General features: G+C 41.5%; 1 protein-coding gene across 1 annotated transcript; it reads right to left on the bottom strand.

The window, feature by feature from the left end:
* Nucleotides 1-516: 516 nt before the first annotated feature.
* On the bottom strand, nucleotides 517-21,618 carry gfpt1 (glutamine--fructose-6-phosphate transaminase 1). The gene is made up of 19 exons (XM_034870877.1): nucleotides 21,481-21,618; nucleotides 18,199-18,306; nucleotides 17,475-17,582; nucleotides 17,139-17,264; nucleotides 16,932-16,990; nucleotides 15,675-15,809; nucleotides 15,527-15,588; nucleotides 15,038-15,117; nucleotides 14,827-14,935; nucleotides 14,214-14,377; nucleotides 11,463-11,558; nucleotides 11,029-11,126; nucleotides 10,435-10,555; nucleotides 9,458-9,615; nucleotides 6,936-7,050; nucleotides 6,449-6,576; nucleotides 5,091-5,258; nucleotides 3,730-3,891; nucleotides 517-2,337 (listed from the first exon to the last, which is right to left on the bottom strand). Exons 1-19 carry the CDS (start codon nucleotides 21,485-21,487, stop codon nucleotides 2,293-2,295), a joined length of 2,049 nt encoding a protein of 682 aa, XP_034726768.1. The 5' UTR covers nucleotides 21,488-21,618; the 3' UTR covers nucleotides 517-2,292.
* Between the last annotated feature and the right edge of the window lie 835 nt (nucleotides 21,619-22,453).

The raw sequence follows: 22,453 nt of genomic DNA, 5'->3' as shown, positions 1-22,453 counted from the left end.
GGTATGAACCTTTAATCTCATGGTTATAGTAACCAAAGTTATCACGTTTTTTTGGTGTTGTGACATTTAAGTGTTCAATTCATTTAGCAACTTTTTTCCTGCACGTTCTGCAGACAGTACAACCAACAGTCCTTCATATATTCTTATAACCAAAATATGCCCGTGCTTCAGACTTAGGATGTTTAGCAGCCCTCTTAGAGGGCTGCTAAACGTCCTGAGCGTGGTCATCTCCTTCCCCCATGATTCCAAGTTTGAGGCTACAGATCGCACCTGCGTGGCAACTTCAGGAGACTCAAATGAAGCAGGGAAGGATTTTAAACACCTTGATATTTTAAATGGAAACGTAATTAAACGTTTTTTTATTGTAGTTTACTGTTACACCGGTAATAGTCATCCCTAGTTACATCTAACCGATATATTAAAAGCACAATATTTGGCATCTTATCTCAGGATGAATGACAAGCATGCACACCCTGGACAGCTTCTCTGAATGAGCTTGGACGCTTAACAGGGGAAGTACTTTGCCATTTTATTGCATCGGTTCCACTAAGAAATAGTGCCCTCCTTCCTCTTGACCCAACAGATGTTACTAGGACTTAGTTCAGCGTCCTTCATTGCTTCCACTTCAGAAATCAAAATACGCGGGTTACAAAAACTTCCTGTGACAACTTTATCCAGTTTTTAATTTAAACCTGTTCACTGGCTCGTGAGAAGCTCAATGTTAGGAGGAGAAAAAAAAGTCAAGTTAAGGCTTGATTGCAAAAGCAAGATAAATATGTAACCTGAAATAAGTGTAGACTTAAAGTTCAGTTCCCAATTCTTCTCTACATAACTGCATGTGTAGGTCACTCTTTCCTTGGCGTTTGGATCAGACACCGTTGGCATCTGACTTTCTATCTCAATAGACATCTGCAGTGTGACATATTGCCATAAAACTATATATTCCACCTTAAGGATTTGAAGCATCTTCATACCACACAATCTAACAGCATCAGTACACGTTTGGCTACAATATACAGTAGGATAACCATAAAATACACGTTTTGGTTTACAAATGTAACCACAAGCCATTGTAGAGATTTTTGGTTTGACAGGACATTTCAAATGACAGTAACATTCACATTTCAAACCAGAGAGTAACTTCAATAAACCTACAATTCCTTTAAAAAAAAAAAAAAGAAGAGAAAAAATAAATGTAACAAAAAGGGAAGATTAGCTACAAATGGTCCCAATATTGCAGTAGTCGTGGCGGAGAGGTGTGGGCTGGCAGCTGGGCGCAACTTCTATTTTAGGTTAGTGACTTCATCTGGTTAGAGTAACTTCAGTTAATGGTTTAAATGTGAACGAGACCAGCAGAAGAATCAAACATTAAATAATAGCTTTAAAGCAAGAGTATAATGTACATAGACGGCTAAAGCAGAAAAAGCCTATGGTAGCTCAAGTCTCATTCGTGTTAACGGAGCCCTTCAACCACAGAGTTTTAAATACTAAACACTAGGATTTTACACAAGAACACACTTTTGTAACAGAAGCAAGAACATTTTTTACACAGCAGCGTATTTGCGAGCGCTTCTGTGATCTAACTTGTGATGTTGCTCCTGCAGTAAACTGTCCTCAGAAGAAAGTCCAAGAGAGAGAAACAGAGTGAAAACTGGCAAACTGCGCTGCAATTAACATAGAAGCGATGACCTGTGGCTTGGAATGATTTAAGATTGTCGATTACTTTCGACTGTAGAGTAAAAGACGCTTCAAACAATTAGCTGCCAAAGAAAAAGAACATCAAAACTAAAACTACAAATCATTACACACACACACAAAAAAAAAAAAAAGAAGCCAGTAAGGTCTTTAAAACCCAACTTCTGTCAGTCAATACTTAACAGCAGCTCCCAGTGAGACTAATCAGCACAGATGACCATTTCTTGCGAGTTCTGAGAACGTGAATGAACCTAAATGGTCACGTTAGCTGCTCCAGCTCCACAGACCCAGAGCGTCCGTGCCAGGCCAGACCTCGCCACCACGGGCAAAACCGCTTCTCTAACAATCATACAATAATGATGCCAAAAGGTTTCTGGGGAAATAGACAATGAGATACAGATAATAACCAACAGTGAGATACACAACGGTTGAGTAAAGATTGCATTGAAGAAAAGAAAAAAAAAAATAGCCCTGACATGAGACACAAACGGGACGTTGGTTTCTCTTGGTTTCTGCATACAGACGCTCCCTCGCCGTCTGTGCTCATTCGAATGTGCGTCCGCCGGGCTTTTGTTGTTCGATGATGAATGGTGCAGTTCACTCCACGGTCACAGACTTGGCCAGGTTTCTTGGACAGTCCACCTGTATTTAAATAGAAGAGGCCATTTACTACAATGACAAAGACGCTTCTGCTGTTGACTAAATTCAGCAGTCAAACTATCAAGTACAATTTACCAAAATCCTAACAAAGAGACACTTTAATGGCCGTGATTGACAGCAATGCTCTTATTTCCAAATCCTCGGTCAGAACGCGCCTCATCACTCAGACTTCAGATACTTGGACGTACTTGAAAAAAGAAAAGGGGAAAAAAAAGAAAAGAAAAATGGATTGTGGGCGTGCTACAGAGATGTGTGCACATCAATGTTTGCTTCTCTGTCAGAACAGCAGCGCGATTTGGCCGGGTTATGAATAGTTGGTGCAGCCCAGTTGTTTTTAAATCAATGCCAGGACATGTCTCTGTAGTGAAGTGCTCTAAAAGCAGCATCAACACCGGCTATATTTACACGCTCTTACTTCACTGTTAACTGTTTACTTAGACCTTTGACATCCTGCATTACAGCTAAGCCTGTGAAGTATACACAAAAGGTACATCATAATACACAGAGCACTAATAATAGTTCATTTTTTGCCAAAAGGGGTTTTCACTACAGTTAAAAATATACCAATGACAAGTTTAAATGTGTGGACACATTCAAGTGTTTACGTGTAATTAATTGTAATAATACACAGAACACTAATAATAGTTCATTTTTTGCCAAAAGGGGTTTTCACTACAATTAAAAATATACCAATGACAAGTTTAAATGTGTGGACACATTCAAGTGTTTACGTGTAATTAATTGTAATGTTTCTAATGTGGCCGATAAATTTAATATCACCTTCACCACTGTGCTCTGAGTTAGGACGTTTACATGCTCACACTCATAACAGGGTTACTGGATTGAGTAAGCAAAACTGTAGGGGTGGGGGAAATAATCTGATTCTTAGATGTATCGCGATTATATCGAGAACATTTCGATTCCTGATTCTGATAAGTGAATAGAGCTGAAGGAGGGTCTGGCTAGTCCACAAAGCATTCGGGGAGGAGAGGACAACGTGCTCTGGTTTAATGGAATTTCTTTAAACCAATCAGAATCTTCATCAGCGGTGCTAAATTCTGCGCAGAGCCGCTGCAAAATTGAGAGAGAAAACTCTGATTGGACAGATAGGTAGCGGCCTCAATTTACCCTGCAGAGATCTGAGGAGCAGTTAACACTAAACAGTCCTCACAAATCCACCAAATTTAAAATTCCAATACAAAGAAAGCGGAAGGAAACGGAAAATACATGCATCCGGCAGCACCGGAGCAATCACGGCAGTGGAATGCGAAGGATATAGACTGCCCTTTAAGTGACAGATGAGGTAATAAATATCATCTGGTAAAACAGTCAGGATCATCAGACCCTGCTCCACCTTGAAGGGACAGTACTCACGTCGAAACCTCGGAGGACAGCCAGGTGGAAGGACAGCAGCTGCAGCGGGATGACGCTCAGGACGCCCTGCAGGCAGTCCACACAGTGGGGCACTTTGATGGTGCGGCTGGAGCACTTGGCGGTCTCGTAATCGTCCTTGTCACAGATCACGATGGGGCGGCCCTGTGAATCAAACAAAGCAAATTCTCCGTCAGTGTAATACACCCCCCCCCCCCCTTCTCAGTTGACTTTTGCCCAGCTCTTCAACTGGCATCTGCTGCAGATTACCAACAGCAATGAAGTCACGCTGAAGCGACCCCTCCCTTGTATTTATTGAGGTGAAGGATCACAGGTGTGTCACACACAGGGAGAGTCAATTTAAATAACGATAAAGCTGCAACGATTTATTGATTAGTTGTCGACTTTTAATTTAACCGCCATATATTTTGACAATCGATTTGTCGGTTTGAGTAATTTTGTCAAGACAAAAGTGAAAATGATCTGATTCCAGCTTGTTAACTGAATATTTTATAGTCTCTTCTCTCCTTGGTGACAGTGGACTGAATATTTTTGAGTTGTGGACAAAACGAGACATTTGAGGACGTCACCCTGGGTTTTTGGGAAACACTGATTTTCTTATTTTATTAATTTGTTTTAATTTTATTTTATAGACCAAACAACTAATCAAGAAAATAATCATCAGATTTATCAACTATGAAAATGATCGTTAGTGTCAGCCCTAAATAATGCCGCAGAAAAAACAACTTGCTTGTAAAATCAGAATTCACATGTAATGAGTAAGTCAGTTTCCACGGCTTGTTGACTTTTGATGTTGTACGTTTGAAAGGCATCAAAATGTTAGTTTTGGATGTGTAATGGAGTGTTTCATGGGCATTTTAGTGAGGGAATAAACAATCTGCAGGGACAATTGTGCTGCAAAAGGATATTCAAGACTGGATTATTTCCCTTCCCCCCCCTAAATATATAAGCCTTTGGTCAACATTCCTTTCCTTTGATATGTATGGATGGGCATTATATTGATATTGTGATATGAGACTAGATATTGTCTTAGATTTTAGATATCATAATATGACATAAGTGTTGTCTTTTAGTGGTTTAGAGTGATGTACTTCTCAGAACAGCTAGAACAGTCTGATAAGTTTAATTATTTGCCTTTACTCACTTAGTTATTATATCCACATTACTGATTATTACTTATCTAAAATCTAAATGTGAAGATATTTTGTCAAAGCCCAAATTGTCAACCCTAGAATATCCCCGCAATATTGATATTGGAGGTACAGTATATGGTCAAGAATATCGTGACATCTGATTTTCTCCCCATTGCCCAGCCTTATATGTATGTATAGTATGGTTCTTACCTGGCGGGCAACAATTTGCTGCAGTGCGTTCTGACATTTGGTGTAGGTGTGGTCTCTCATGATGATCATGATGACCGGCATGAGTTTATCCACCAGGGCCAGGGGACCGTGTTTCAGCTCTCCAGCCAGGATGCCCTCTGAATGCATGTACGTGATCTCCTTAATTTTCTACACAGGAGAAAAAACACCCACAGGTTAGGAAACTCTTAGTCTTGTATTGGCAGACCTTCCTCCACAGTGCTGCGAGGGAGGGTCTGGCTAGTCCATACAGCATTGCGGGATGGGAGAAAAACGTCCACTTGTTTAAAGTTCAGATCGGGCCCAAATACATCAAGCCCGAGCATGTTGTGTCCGAGCCCTGCCTGACACATAAACTGTAATTATGAGCCCAATTTAAGCCAGAGAATTGTTTTTATCTTGCTAAATAATGAAAAAAGGACAAAACATGTAAACTGCGTTGTTTGTTTATTCAAAATCAATCGCAAATGATTGAAATGAAGAAAAAAAAGAAAACAACTGGACCCTCGCTCCCTCTCTCAGCCAAAGAGTGTGGCTGACAGATCAAGGCAGCAACATAATTAAAGCCCTGGAACCATAGAGGAGACTTTTTTGTCTCAATCCCCTAATTAATACTGTCCTTTGCCACGGTCTGCATGCCGACGCACTGGCCGGACTACAGCTACGGGAGAAGCAAACTTTCTCCCCACCCAATTATGCTAATAAAGTCATGATTAAAACAAAACACAAATGCTTGATCAAAGGCCCGGCCCGAGGATAGCGGCGGAAAATATCGGGCCGACCCGGCCCGTGGGTTTTAGACATGCAACAGAAAACTCTGATTGGACAGATAGTCTAGTTAGCAGTGAGGATTTACCCTGCAGAGATCTGAGGAGCAGTTAACTATAGTCCTCAGAAATCCTTTAATTCTGATTTTAACGCTATAAAGACCGTGCTTACGTCACTCCCTTACCCCTCCTACCAGTTCCTGTGGCCACTTGGCCAGCGCAGATGCAAAACCGGTTTTGGGGAAGAGAAGTGAGAACTGTGTAGAAGTAGAGTATTCCTAGAACTACGTTCCTGTGACTACTTGGTCAGAAAGCAGCTATTGCGTTGTCTCTGACATACCCCTGTCTGCTATTTATGTGTTAATGTGTACATTTTCTGTTTGTAGACTGCTGAAACCAAATTGCCCTTTGAGATAAACATCCTTGCAAGCTGGTACTACTTTTCTAAAGCTTTCCAGGTAGAAATGGCAAAAAAACAGACAAAGTATTTTCTAGTCTTTTTCTAATAGGAAGGGAAATAAATAAACACAATTCAGACATAGTTGGCAATAAAAGAAGGCTGTACTTGCTCACCAGTGCTCCTTCCAGGCAGGTAGCATAATGGTAGCCTCTGCCCATGATCAGGACACTTTTCTGCTGGTACAGCTCTTCTGCCAACTTCTGGATCTCATCATCCAAACTGAGGACCTCCTTTATCAGATCTAACACAGACATAACAGGAAAACAGATGAGATTGATTATTTTCTTGACAAGAAACAATGAAGCCAAATAAAAAAAATTAAAAATATGTTGGGCAGGCAGCGGCAGAGTGGCCAGGCATTCCTTAATTTACGATTAGGGACATGCTGCCATATGCTTTAGATCTAGAGGAGCATGTGAGAGCCTACAGGTCTCATCACTTGGCTTCCTCTTCTAAGAAGATTGTTCGAACCAACAACCAAAATTAAAACAGGCCTTGGATGTACTTGATCTTTGCTCTGAGAGCTTGTTTTCCCATCTCTATAAATTTTAAATCACACAATTTCCCTGGCTGAACCGTAATACTCGTGGCTTGATTTACCTGGAAGCACTCTCAGACCCTGGATTATCTCTCGGCGTCGGGGCTGCATGGAAATCCTGTCATCGCACATCAAGAGTGCAAACATGATCAGGGCCACAAACTGGCTGGTGTAGGCCTGCAGAGCACAAAGTCAGAAAGCAAATCAGTAAGCAAATCATTATGGTGCAACTGCTGAAACACATGTCCATATTTCATGTTTTTTTCCTCATCTACAGATTCCCAAAGAAAAAAAGCTGTCCGATGCCCCGTGAATGAATGTAGAAAACTACTACTGGATAACATTGGTTGTTGTGAACTGATTACTAATAGGTATAGTAATTTTTCTGTATCACATCTCAATATTAGGGATGCAACTAATGATTATTTTGGTTGTCAATTAAGCTGTTGATTAATCAATTAGTTGTTTCGTTTATGAAATGTCGGAAAATTGTGGAAAAGCGCAACCCAAAGCCCAAGATAACGTCCTCACACGTGTTCTTTTGTACACAATCAAAAACATTCAGTTTACAGGTCACGGGAGTAAAGAAAGTACATAAATATTTACATCTAAGAAGCTGGAATCAGAGAATCTTTACTCTTTTTTAAATAGTTGACGATTAATTTAATAGTCAAACTAAATCATTAATCTTTCCAACTGTACTCAGTATAGAACACAAAGAGCAGGACCATATCCTGACTTGAACCTCTCTTTTCAGTACAGTTACTTGAGTCCGTGCGTCTTCTCTCCCTGTTTGGATGGTGGGCTCTGTCTCCAGATAATAATCAGCACCAGATGACAAATGGAAGGAGAGGTGGATTTTAGTACACGCTAAGCAGCATTAAAAAGCATGAAGTTGAGCTCATTCAAGCTAGTCCTGCTCATCCTGGAAAACTTGGTGAACACACATCACACCAGAGAGCACACCCTCTGATCCTTCTAGAAAGGTCAGTGATCAAACAACCTCAGCACGACGGAGACTCCATGCGTGCCGTCATCCCTGCCCACTCTCTCGGTTCCTTCATCTCAGAGCACGTCTGGAAGCCTTCCATGCCCATTTGGGAGACTTAAACTGTTCTGGAGTGAAGCCAAGTCATTTAACGGGACCCTCCAGACTCAGATGCTAGTGTCTAGGGTCAAGGATATAGCCGTAAAACCTTTACACGGTTTTATTTCCCCATTGACAGCACGCTAGCCACAGTTCCTCAGAACTCTGAGCTGGCGGGTCAGATGTGGCAACATATTAAACAATAGTACTATTCACATAGTAAACAAACTGTAGATTTTTTTCTGTGTTCCTGTGACCAACGTAGTGTTTTTTATGCATAACATGCCAACCGTTACCCTGAAAAGACCTAACCCTTTCATACAGCCGATACACCGAAGAATCCTCTCAGACAGACACAGTTATGGACTAGTAAATTCCTAATGGATACAGCTACGTAATTCATAAAATCAATATTTCCCCATTTAGTCAGTTAACCTGCCAGAAGGATTTGCCTTTTGATAGCATCAAAGTATTTTGTCTCCACCTAATCAATAAATATTAAATGTGATCATAGAAATTGGAAAAAGCTGAAATTGGCAATAAACAGACAAAGTAGATGAATTTGTGGCCTCTAAGCAGTTGGTTTTGATACTTATTCTTCTGTAATTTGACAGGTTTGGTTGCAGCATTTGGTTGAGATGGGTGTGGGTGTGTGGCCCAGGCAGCTAAGCAGTAAATGATGGCGTCTCTGAGGCTCTGGAGCAGCACAAGAGTCCCTGAGCCAAGCCCAAGGGCTGGACCAGAGAGGAACCGGCTCCGCTCACTCTCCTCCCTAGCTAGGGCCGGGGCTCCACTACTTCTCTGCTCAGTGCAAGCTGGCAATTCCTTTTGGTTTTGAGAAGGGGTGGGCGGAGAGGCAGAAAACCAAATGTCCTAGCTTTACATAAGAATAGAGATGAGAATCTCAGGCTTCCTCAACTCCCCGAGGGTTCAGAGTGGAAGAAAATGTCAGCTTCCAGGAGGCGGGAAAAGACTAATAACAGAGTTTAATCTGGGTTTTATTCAGTGTCAGTGGGCGGGAAGTTTATTTATGGGATGATGCAACAAATTGGTATACAGTTTCCTTAAAGTGTATAAAAAGGTCTGTTCACCCCAAATACAAGTATCTTTTAACCCTGGTGCCATGTGTCCGTGGTACATCACTGAGCTCAGAAGAACTAGTAATGTGCATATGAAGTCTGTGCTAGCTAGTTGCATCCACTTGAATTTTCACCAACTGGTTCTGTTTGAATGTATTGGCAAACATCCCACAGTATGACAATTGGCAGGTGTATAGTATGTCAATTCAATAGTGTTTGAGCATTTTTGCATAAAACAAATTAACAAACTTGTTTGGACACACACATGCCTTTCAGCCATGGGAGTAATTTATTAGGATTTTCTGGCAGGAATTGCATTTCTGAACCCTTTGTCTGAAAAAAGGTTGTAGATGTAATTACTGTAGACATTTCACAAATATTGCAGCTTGTTAGAATACATAAGCAGTTGGGTGCTCACCTTGGTGCTGGCTACTCCGATCTCAGGCCCGGCATTGATGTGGACTCCGCAGTCGGTCTCCCTGGAGATGGAGCTGCCCACGGTGTTGGTGACGCCCACAGTCAGAGCTCCTCTCTCCTTGCAGTAGCGCAGGGCCATGAGGCTGTCAGCCGTCTCCCCTGGAGATTCAACAGGGATAGGAAACCGTTATAAGACAATAAAATAATGCTGGTTTATTGGTTTGTTGGGAAATGGCTTTTTGCACCATACAGGACAGCTTCAGGGAAAAAGAACACAAAAATATCCCCAAAAAAGAAACACCCATTCAGAAGACTACAGCAGAGCTTTTATAAAGGTAAACAAAAAAAAAGAAACTTTTAGTAAAGCCTTTTAACAAACAACATATTTATTCCTTTTCTTTATCTACTTATGGTTTGTTATTTTATCTATTCATTATTCTTATAAGTTTAATAACTTATTTATCAGTTTTTTTAATGCATTATTTGTCTTATTTATGGGCAGTATGTGTGTTTGTTTAAACAATATATAGGTTATGCACTTTTTAGCCACTGTATTTAAGTATCTTTTGGTTTGTGTCATGCTTCTGATGTTTCCTCGCTTATGATCGAGTTTCCTCAGCAGTTTTTAATTAATTCATTTGATTTAGGGGTGGGTGGGTAAATGGGGCAGGGGGGAGGGATATTGTGTTGTGTGTGTATATCTGTCTGTGTGTGTGTTTGTGGCGAGGGGGGGAGGTATTATATAAAGCAATGTGTGCTACATTTACATATATGAAATGTGCTATATAAACATGGTATGATTGATGATTTGAGTAAACTCAACTGTACTGCACAAGTTTGACTTGACATTTTGCTGAGACTCAAGATGAGCAGAGGAAAAGATAAACCAAGAAGAACCGGAGTGGCTCCCAGGGATGGAAAGAGGAACAATGAGGGAATGTACATTAGATCAAGACCAGATGGCAGCGGCCTCCGCACCTGACTGGCTGATGAAGAAGCAGACGTCGTCTCGGAAGACGGGAGTGTTCCTGTCCAGGAAGTCGCTGGCCAGCTCCACCATGACAGGCAGCTCGGTTAGCTCTTCGAGGACCTGGCGGGTCTGGGCAAAGCAACAGAGCACTGCTCAGCATCATTCGCTTAAGTGCCAGCGCACTCAACAACCCTGTGTCCACAATACAGACAGATCTCCTGATAGCAGAGATGTAATCATGCATAGTGAATCGATTAAAAATCCATCTGAATAAGATACTAACCAGTTGAGGTAAAAGAAAATGAAGGAAACGGATTAGGGAGTAGTCTACTTTTAATTTCACTTGGCTTCAGACGTGACAACGTCTTCTTACTTATTTATTTGAAGAGATTTACAGTTTCTACGAATAAAGCAAGATTTTTCAGTCTTTGTCTGCAGCTCAGTCCGTTGAATACATCGTGAGATATTCGTATCGTCAACCTAAAATCATGCATCTTATCGAATGTTGAGTGTATCGTTTCATCCATACCTGCAAGTCCGATGGATTAAATGTGAACGGCAATACATACATTTACACCAAAGAAGAAAAAGTGGCTACTCACCGCTACCCCGGCATGGTAGCTGGTGCCGCAGGCAATAAGGATCAGCCGCCGACACCTCTGGATCTCTTTGATGTGGTCCTTCAGTCCACCCAGTATCACTGAAAAGCAAACAGCTAATCCATCATTCTACTCTCTGACTTTCCATCTCATTAAAAAAAAGTGAATTCATGCAAGGATATGCAGGCAACTGAAATAATCTATGTGTTCATATGGGAGAGATCAAATACTGCATCTATAAACCACTGAGGAAACTAAACTGTGTCAGGGCTGTGAAATTCATCTAATTTCATTTACTTTGATCACAAAAACTATGTAATCAAGCGTTCTTATGAAAAATATGTGACAGTACAACAATGCAGCAATTAAAATATTGAATATAATTGAAAGATGAAAGGTATGTTAGTTTTTTTCCTCCATAATAGAGCAGCTCAGACCTGTGTTGTCGTGGAAGTTGATTCTCCCCCTCATGGTATTGACCACAGACTCGGGCTGCTCAAAGATCTCCTTCTGCATGAAGGAGCTGAAGTTGCCTGTGGTGGGAGGATCAGAAATCAGGGGAACATTTCCAACACTAGTACAAAATAAAAGAGGTCAATGCCTCTTAAGAACAGTGATGGACTTTTTATAAAGTGTGAGCCCACATGTGGCTGTCTGAGACGGGTCTTGTAGACACACATCAAGTACCTGAAAACGTAAATCAAAAGCTCTGGGAGAAGCAAGAAAATCTTTACAATGTTTTACTGGCAGTCCTGGGCACGCAGGGATTTACTGTCTTATGTTGCTTTATTAACGTATTCAGAGCCAACGGGTAAGTCATCCCCTTAAAGTCAAGAAAAACAAACAGGAGACATCAGGGAGATAGTGTTTTTCCATCAATATTAAGCCGTGACACTGAAATATGCGAGTGTTTTGAAGCCTGCTGCTGACAACAATTTGGGTCATGCAAATTAGGTTATTCAGCAAAAAGGCTCCAGGAACTGAAACGGAGGAGAGAGGCTGAGTAATGACAGGACCACAAAGGAATGTTGAGAGCAGCCAACATCAGTTTACCTCTGCCCTCTGCTGGATTACTGAGGGAGAGTTGGTGGAAAAGAAGGAAAAGTAAAAACATATCACTTTTTTCATCGTGTTGACGGCCATTAGGTTAAAGAGTTTCAGCTTTAAGTGTGTTCCCAGCCATTTTGCATGTACAGCAACAAGACATGTCACCCGTTTTATACAAAGTTCCCCAATTTAAGGACATAGGAGCAGGATATTGCAAACCCTTTTTTGATTTGATCAAACACATTTTTGAGAGAGTTCTAGCTCTGAGAGTGTTACGCCTGGGTTTGTGGAAGACTTAGAGCACATATTTGGCGGAGGTTTTCTGGGTCTAAAACGTTGGAAAAGCTAGAGCAGATAATACATTACACTCAAAACGAGTTTAAGGTGAAACTTGCTAAAGAAGACCTCTTTACCCCCCCCCCCCCGTCAAAGTATCGTCCCAATCCACTTTTTAATGTAGATGATGCATTAAAATAAGAAGAAAAAAATAATGTGACAAAAAAAATTAAAAATAAAGGGGGATTTAGAATAGATAAAAATGTGTGATTGACTGTAAATTAACTATGACATTAATGCGATTAAATGTTTTAAATTCTTTGACAGCACTACTTCTATAGATAGATAGCCTTTATTATTTAGACTCATGGTCCATAAAAATACAAAAGCAACAACAAAGAAACATACAGATACACAAGACAGACACCAATCAAATCCATACAATCTATACAAGAGTTATGTGAGAAGATTGCAAGCTGTCTCTGCTGTCTGTAGGGTAGATATCAAACCAAAATAACTTTAACTCACAATAACAGAATCCACTTTCTTCCACTATCTGTAGAGTCTTTTACCAACTCCTACATTAGGCCAACGAGCTGGGATCAGGGAAGAACTTGCTTGGACGCGTGTTCTGCGTGCCAATAATCAATGTCCACAATCTGTCTGCATTCGGTGCTGAGACCCATTTATTCCCCTTAACGGCCTGCTGACTGTCGCACAAGCATTGTTCCATTTCATTTAATTTCTGGTTTAGTTCCATTCATTTTCCTTGTCAAACAATTCAAACTAAGACACAACTAACACGGTGAAAGCTGTATGCTTTCCCCGTTTCTCCACACAGCTGTGTATCTGTGGCTGATTACTTTGATGCCTTTCCAGGCAATGCTCCACCCAGTGCTCAAACAGAAAACTGCAGATTAATTAACATAACCTACGTGGTATATAAACAACACAAAAACAAAGTAGTGTAATGGCCCCAACAACATATAAAGCTCTCACCTGTTATATTTTGTTAACCTGCACACAAAAAAAAATGGCTGAAAATAGTTGCCGGGCAACCAGCAAAGTCTCTGGGAAGTTACTGGTCCAAAGTCGAGAAAACGTCCCATGTGAAATTTGACACGCGAGTATCGCCTCCTCCAACTCTCGACAAGAAAGCAATTAGGCATGTGTCCCAAAATGTCAAACAGTCCGTTTAAATGTTGGGGAACTCTGTATAAAAAGTGCTACAATCCCTGCACCGTTCCATCTGATGAAACTGAAAGTAATTAAATTTGAAATGTACACTTGACCCTCATTAATAAAAGTTAAATGCAAAATCCTGTGTGCTAGAGTACAAAGCTAAAAACTACAAAATGCTTCACTGTGGTTGGTAGTATATACTGACTACACTATACATGTATATTAACTAGAGCTGTAAAGATAAATGAATGACCTGATTAGTTGTCAACCATTCAATTAATTCTCCGTTTGCTTCTTAAATGTGAATATTTTCTAGTTAATTCACTATGACAGAAAGCTTGATTTATGGTTCTGCGGAATTTAGGCAGAGTATACAATCACACTTAAGGCTAAGAGGGGGAAGGTGATAAAGTCCTGCAACTCCGTCCGTCTTCCCTGGGGGTTTCAACTGCTCCAGCAGGGCTGTAACAAGCTGCATGATACCAAGGATGGCCTAAGGGCTTCACGTTAACAGCCAGCTCAGCTAAATAAGCAGCCAGTATCCAATATTGACTTACACCAGAATAGCAGGGATCAGGACAAAATTACAAAGCAGTTCACCGGGGATTTATTTGCAAATATGGGCAGAGGACATGTATTGCGGGAATAAAAGAGAACAGATGAAAGGCCGACCTTCCACTCACCCTTCATGATCTGCTGCAGCTCCATCTGCAGGGTCTGGATGGCGCGGGCAGGATAGTCTCCGGCCCGGCGCTTTATCCTGTGGATGGACAGCCGGCCCTCCATCACGGCAGCAACATCGTCGTCCTCCAGGAAGATCACCTGGTTCGTGTGCTCGATCACTGCGCTGTTGTGACAAAAGGCACGGACAAAAAAACAATCAAACACAGAGCCACACAACATATCCCTTTTATTTTTCTTCATTTTTGAAATTGTCGTCGCAACATCAACTTGCTCACCAAAGAAGCTCAGAGAATTGTTGAATTGTTGTGTTAGTTGAAAGAAAATGTCAGAAGAAAAACTTTTAGTGGTGCCTTTTATATTCAATTTGATGTTCACTTAAACAATGTTGGAATTTTTTTCCTTTCATTTGTTTTAAATTCAGCAAGCAATTTGTTTGTATTTGACCAGATGACTGAAGATGCAGAACGGACTACATTTTAACATCAGTTTATTTATCATGCAGCCATAATTAAACATTTGAGTCACACTCCACAGATAAAGCAGAGACGTATGGATCTGCGGAGTACGCTTAATGGAGCATCTTTGGATGCAAAGACACGGGTATCTGCTTACCTGGCATCAGAGGCAAAGTAGTACTCCACGGCTTTCTGATCCACGGGGAACAAGCAGGTGTCCTGGTCCATCCTGGGTAGGGCACTGCAGCCCTTCTTGTCTTTAGCAGCTGAGGGGGGAGAGAAAGAAAGAAAGAACTGGGCCTCAGTGACACTTGTGCAATCACACGTGAACAAATTAGACCAAAAAAAAAGAAGACATTTAAACTTACTGGAGCGGTAGAGCACAGGAATATGATCGGAGGACAGTTTGTGATCACTCCTCACTCCCATCAGCAGGGGACTTCCCCTCCTGCACAGCAACATGTTCATGAACCAACTATACTTTAATCTTTAAAAGGTGCTCTAAGCAATGTCACGCGTGTTTTAGGCTACGACATGTGTTGTCACATACAGCAAACATCTCTTCACTATCTGCTAGCTGCCTGTCCACAGAACACACTGTTAAAAAAGAAAAAGAAAAAGAAAAAAAAAAGTCTCTAGATCAACAGTCTATGATTTGTTGGGGGATTGTACCACCGACCTCGTGATCGGGGCGCGACCACTCTTCTTGAGCCACAAGCAACCCTAAATGGAATTTTCCTGGTTTTCTTGCCTGTACATGTTATTATTTATATTAACATGTTCAAAATAAAACTAAATCCACAACTTTAGTATCTGCAATAACTAACAACAGCTTGACAGCATCTGCGGGAGCCTACCTTGTGCCAACTGCCTCTCCGGGGTAGTGGACGCTCTTGAACACCAGGGCAAAAGCTCCCTCCTGGCAGGTGGAAGAACAAACATCAGACAGGCTCTTCTATCTGCGGATCACTTCAGGAGCGGCGGCGTGCGGAAGCATGCCCTTACCAGCTGCTGGGTGACCCGTTCCACCAGCGTGGCGAAACTGATGTCGTCACTCTCCCGGTTGTCAAACATGTACTTCACCAGCTTTGCGATGGTCTCTGTGTCAGTCTCGGACTCAAACTCGTAGCCTTTGCTCTCCTGTGGAGATGGGGGGGGGGGGGAAATGAGATTTAGTCCTTCCTAGTCCGGTCTCTTATCCAGATGAAAAAATGTCAAGAATAGAGCTGCAAAGATTAATCAATTAGCTGTCATCTATTAAATTAATCTGCAACTATTTTTAATGAATTGATAAATATCGGTTTGAGTTAATTTTTTTTTTTTTTTTTAACTAAAAAAGTAAAACTTCTGCGTCCGCCTTCTTAAATGCGATGATGGGGAGAGATTGAGAAAAACAAGATATTTTTTTGAAACATAGCAAATTATAAATATACCTAAGTAAAATAAATAAACAGAACTTATAACAAAATACTGTTGCTAACCAAACTAAACTCCCTTGAGGAGAAGATTCGAGCATGTTGAAAATTTCTCTTATATCAAGTTCTCTTACATTTCCTAAGTAAATTACATGGCTACTGTTCCACAGTACTGTGCAGGGACCGACATTAACACTCGCCAAATGTGGAAGCCGACACATAAACGCATAAACGCTGGCGCACACACCAGCCATAAGCCACTAGCTTCTGTTTACTGATTTTTATTACCTCAGGCTAATTAATTAGCTAGTAAGGTGTGATTTATGGTAGCCAGCCTTCCAAACAAAAGCACAGGAAACAGAGTGTCATTCCACCCGTCAGGGAGGCTCTGACACACTTTCCTCACTCTGTGCCTGCGGACAGCTGTAGGCGTGTACCGGTGTTGATGTTTGGTGCACAGTTGGACACACGCAGGCAATTTCCTGAAAGCGCATGTCCACAGCAGCCCGCGGCGTGCATGTCCGAGCCCGTCTCCTGCGTCTCTACCTGCAGGTTGTCAGCTGTGTGTCTGTCTGGTATACTTGCGGATGGACGATTTAATTATTGTTTCACCAGTATAGTTTCATGTGTCACGTGGCTCTCTACACGCAGAAAAAAGGAGCTTCAAACGCAACTTGCGATGTGATCTTGTGATCTGGATGGGAGTTGGAAGGGGTGTAACACTAATCCGGCATATCACAGCGCGACACAGGTATGTGGATCCGAGTGTCGCGCTTTTGGTTTCATTTGAAAATATTCGTTAGTTGCAGCCTTAGTCTAGAATGGTTTATGAAAAATATTTGCTCACCAAGAATTTCCTCAGGTCTTTGTAGTTGGTGATAATTCCATTGTGGATGACGATGAACTCTGCAAACCAGAAAGATTATCAGAAACTTTACGATATCAAGATACCTGCAAACAGGTCGGGAAAAGTGACTGAGCTGTTGTGAAATACAAGGTCAAACGTTAAGCTGTGTGGAGTCAGTTAGCTTTCCCTCCGTCAAACACAACTGACCGTTGGTCTTGTCGGACCGCTGTGGATGGCTGTTAACTGGGCTTGGGACACCGTGGGTGGCCCAGCGGGTGTGAGCAATGCCGACGTGAACATCAAACTCCACATCCAGGTCAATATCCTGCTGCTCTAAAAAAGGTGAAACAAACACAGACAATATTTAATATTTCAACTCATTGCTGCATCAGAATGGGACTGGCCCCAGCTGGGCCCTTGTCAACAATAAAAGACACTTTCCACCGGGCTAAACAACTTTTGTGGGAGAAACACTGCAACTGCACCAAAGTATAAAGAATGATAATCAATACAGCTTCATTTGATTCATGGCACTGGGCTTACTGTTGATCTCCTCATCCAGAGCCTTCACTTTTCCACGTTGCTTGATCAGGTGGATGGACTTGGCATTCGACTCCCAGTCCTTGCCATTGCCACCATCAATTCCCACACCTAAAAAAAAGAACAATAAAACGAAATAGCACTGAGTTTCAGAGCTCACAAGTCCTTAAGTATGGAAAAGAAGAACATACTATGATGCAAGTAGTGTCCTGTTTTGTGATCTAATGTCAGACAACAACATGCTGCTACACTCAGCTTATACATGGGGGAAAGATTCTAAAGCTACATCGAGTAATGTAAATATAAATACTATTAACAACTTGGTGGCATTAAAGTTACATGTCATTTAGCTGACGCTTTTATCCAAAGCGACTTCCAATGAAGGTACAAACTCCAGACAAGAATTTAGTGCAAGTACATTAGCTTTAAATACACCAACTACACCAACTACAAAGAGCCAAGTGAAAGTAATCCTACCAAGTTTTTTTTTTTTTTTTTTTAATTAACCAAGGTGGACTTGGAAGAGATGTGTTTTTAGCCTGCGGTGGAAGATGTGTAGGTTGTCAGCCATCCTGATGTCTATGGCGAGCTCATTCCACCATTTAGGAGCCAGGACATTAGTCATTAACCGACTAACTGGCAGACAGTGAAGGGGACAGTGAAGGAAAAAGGCCAGGTCAAAACAAAGGTGTGTGTTGTTGATATGAGCCGTTTCCATCTCTCTCACCAGCTGAGTCGTAGCCTCTGTACTCCAGACGGTGCAGACCTTTAAGCAAGATCTCGAGGATCTCACGGCGAGTCCTTGGCACTTGGTAGTTAAGATAGGCAAAGATTCCTGGGGAGTGGAAAGAACTAAATGTTAAGATTCAGTGCTGTGCTACTACATAAAGAATTCCAGCCTCTAGAATAGTTTTTGTATCCTGGTCCTACCAGACTCTGGTACATTTAATTTGTATAGACTCTTCATTGACAAATGTTAACTTCCCTTAAGGCGGGTACTCTGTTGAAGTTTAAAATGATTGGATCTGCCAAGAGCCACTCTGTATCAACCATAACCAAACTCTAACAGTTGGTTTTGACGTCGGCTTAGCATCGCTAACGTTCACCTTAGCTAACTCCTTCACCACAAACTGAGCGAGCTGAAAAAAGAAAAAAAAAAGAAAAAGGAGGGCCACAACATCCTGGCCACCAACAAAACTCAGCAAAGATTATTCATGTTCAAGCTTTAACTTCTGGATAAAGGCTTCTTTCTCCGCGCACGACCTCAACGTCGCCGTTCTCAACCACTCCCTCAGTTTGCTGACTGGACCACCAAAGATTTAGCCCTGTAGTGTTGTAAAATCCTAGACGTAATGACTACAAAATATACATTTTGAGCAGCTAAAGAGTAATTTATCTGAGTTTTACAGCAAGGTAAAGCTGAGTGCTGATAAACTCGTCATCATTACCCGCTTACCTGTGTGCTGGTAAACATCCTTATAAAATTACGTACATAAGTTTTATCTGTGAACAATTACGGAATTTTCCGAGAACAACATTTATTTTTAGCCCATTGTCTTCCATCCAGATACAATTTGGCCCTTCATCTAACAGAATTTGGGCACCTCTGCTTTAACGTATGCTTAGGAGTGCAGCTTAAAGCACAGATTGTTTGAAACGCCATTGAACGTCAATCTGTGTGAAAATGTTAAGTCAGTGGGAACTGAATTACTTTGTTATGTCAGCCTTTTATTATATATAAGGCTAAAGGTAAAATCAGTGTTGTGCAAAACGCACAAGAAACCAGTCTCACAGGATGGAAAAAAACTGATTTCTGACTGGGCAGTACGACCTGCTAAGAGACAAAGGAGCCCATCTGCCGCCTCGGGGTTTCACAAACTGGTATCGCCTGCCTAGGGAGGGTAAGTGTCACAGCAACACAAACAATCTTATCAAGATGTTTTGGTCCCAGATCCTCACGTATGACTATGACCACACATTAAAATTATCTTGGCAAACATCTGCATACCATTTTAAGAGGTGCTCTAAGCAATGTCACGCGTGTTTTAGGCTGGAACATGTGTTGTCACATACAGCAAACATCTCCTCTCTATCTGCGAGCTGCCTTTCCCCAGAACACACTGTAAAAAACATCTCCCACTATCTGCTAGCTGTCTGTCCCCAGGACACACTGTAAAAAACCCTGGTCTCTGTAGACAGCCCAGGGCCTACAAACGGCAACAAAAACAAACCACGCCCACCTGCACCACGATGCATACACAAACAGAGTTCCAGCGTTCTAGCCAATAACCAACCAGAAGGATTTGGGGGTGGGGGGGGTTAGTGCACGCAAGCACAGAAGGGAGTGGGAGGGGACGGGATGAGGAGATGAGGAGGAGGGAGGGGCAAGCTAGTCTCGCTTTGTTTGAAACTACGTCTAACGTCAACAAGAAGTAACGTCACCCACCATTACTGAGAGCACCTTTAAGATGTTTGCAGAGTGACCTTGTAAGTTTGACTGAAATGTGTCGGAGTACAATTACAAAACTGACTCAAAGACTACTGTGGTTAGAGCTGAAAAGATGACATAATAATTAATGATAATTAATTGGTTTATGAAAAGAAAAAAGGAGTCCTCTGATCACAGCTTCTTAAATGTGAATAGTTTCTTCTTTCCTCTGTGACAGTTAACTGAAAATCTTTTGAGTTGTGGACGTAACAGGACATTTGAGAATGTAATCATGGGAAAACACTGATCCAACATTTTATAGACCAAACAACTAATGGATCAATGGAGAAAATAATCAACAGATGTACTGGAGAGAAACTAATCCGTAGTCTTTTCTGCAGATATTTGCCATCCACACAACCAGAGTAATACTTATCGAGCGAATAACTGCCACTGACAGGAGTGTCACCTTAATGAGCCAAAGGTGGGGCATGAATTACAGCCCTGTTACACAGCCAAGAGCAGATGAATGCAAATATAGAGCCAGTGGGCTGGCTGGTTCAACAGAGCATTCATTTAGAGCAGCGGGTGATGGAGAGAAGGAGGGAGGGAGAGAAGGAAATCCCCATGGTGCAGGGCATGCAGACATTTATTTTTGTTTGCCATCCTAAGAATAACAACTAGTCTATCTGGTCAGATAGGCCTGGTTTAGGTGCCTGAGATTGAAGTGACAGTGATGAGAGACAGAGAGGAGTCTGTTATCAGGTGTTAAAGAAGGAGACAGGGTGTAGTCTAGCTAGTTTATTGTAATAGTGACCAGACATACTACAATAGTCTCTCCGCATGCTCAAAAGTTCAAGATGTTTGCATTATTACATTACTCGACTATGTTGTTACGCAGCATTGCACATTTCTAGTAGAGATTTGGACATTCTGGAGCTTTTCAGTGGCGTATACGGCGTACACCTGCGTTTCATGCACTGGGGCAAATTCTAGAAAAACATCTAAAACTACATTCCCAAACTGACTCATGAGGAAATGCAGATTTCTGGATGCAATTTTCTTGCATCCAGCCAGTCGACACTTCTTTCACCCTTTCATTTTTTAGCACAAATAGTATGTTGAAGACTCCACTTAAAACATAACAATGGCAATGTTAACTCTTAGCTAGTCCAAATAGTAGCGCTTAATTAACAAAAATAAATGTACAAGACGTTTAGTGGAAGAATTACGCGATGGACGTGACTACAACGTCGTCACAAACCACGTTAAGTAAACCTGAGTTAGCAGAATGAAACATGTCATTATTAGTCCGAGGGTATGGGCTTCCCGTCAGACACTGACAACTTAAAACACAGAGATGGCCCGTAGCTGTAATGAAACCATATATTTTGCTAGCTAACAGCATCAGCAGCACTAGCTAGCTCCTTTTCCATAACGCAGGTTAGCCAACATTAGCTATTTTCAACTAAGGTTAGCTCAGTTAGTCCAACCTAACGTTGCTTTTGCTGCTCTGGTAAATAAGATATAAGACACGTTTCCCACTTAATAATATACGGGTAGGATTAATTTAGTACTCACCACACATGTCTGCAGTTTGGATGCCAGTTAAAGCTACTCTGGTAGTTGGGAACGCCTGTCACTTAAAGCTTCGCCCCTTCTGTCGCCACACTGACTCAGAGCAAACCGCCTTCTATCATGGCGCCTTCTGATTGGTCGAGCGGTCTGTCAATCAGGTTGCACCTACCGACGCTGGTAGACGCAGGCACTCCTGACGTGGCATCAGGATGCATATCCGTGATCCATACACCCGAGTTCCCCAGCATGTATGGCACCATTATTGTAGCAAAACTATTTGTAAAGGTGTGTGAAGAGTTTCGCAACTGTATCTCAATCCGTGTGTGTGTAAATGTGTAAAATAATAATAATGTGTTCTGACATTTGTGACTGTGTTCAAGAATGTGCAAACGTTCATTCAGAATCGGTGTGTGTGGAATCAGTAGTTTGTAAATGTTTGACATAATATCCAAATCTGTATTCAGAATTACAATTGTACTGACATTTGTAGATGTGTAGACAAAACTGTGAATGCATATAGATATTATTGGCAGAAAGGTTTTCAGCAAAAGTCACATAAAAAAAGGTCTGCTGAGTAACTAATGACTTGTCTGTATTTTCAGATCTTGAAGATAAATACCTTGACTTTTAAGCCAACAATCTATGTACATATTTACAGATTTGCCTACACACAAACAAACTTGAAAATCTAAACACAGATTTGGAGATTTTTGTACACATTCACAAATCTCAGTATGCATTCAGATTTGCACATAGTTTTTTGTTCCAATCATGGTCACATACGGCAGATCAAGCAGTTGCTGTTCACCTCAAGTCAACGAGACTGAGCAAACACAGGCCTGTGCTCTCTGCCAGCTGCAAATGGATGTAAAAGTCTGGTAAAACTATGCAGTGCTGTAAGTTAACTATAGTTTAATTATTATTATTATTTGTCAATAACACACTGAAAGCCTTCAGAGCACGGCCGCTGTAGCCA

Source organism: Etheostoma cragini, chromosome 5 (genome assembly GCF_013103735.1).
Source record: "Etheostoma cragini isolate CJK2018 chromosome 5, CSU_Ecrag_1.0, whole genome shotgun sequence".
In the NCBI taxonomy this organism is placed as follows: Eukaryota; Metazoa; Chordata; class Actinopteri; order Perciformes; family Percidae; genus Etheostoma; species Etheostoma cragini.
Note: the sequence above shows the minus strand (reverse complement) of the source record. Positions and strands in the feature narration are given on the sequence as shown.

Excerpts from the sequence above, each read along its gene's own strand:
- gfpt1 (XM_034870877.1), bottom strand. Across the intron at positions 17,265-17,474 it reads TCTGGATGAGGAGATCAACA|AGCAGCAGGATATTGACCTG; the intron begins GTAAGCCCAGTG and ends CACCTTTTTTAG. Across the intron at positions 15,118-15,526 it reads GGAGAGGCAGTTGGCACAAG|GAGGGGAAGTCCCCTGCTGA; the intron begins GTAGGCTCCCGC and ends GTTGCTGTGCAG.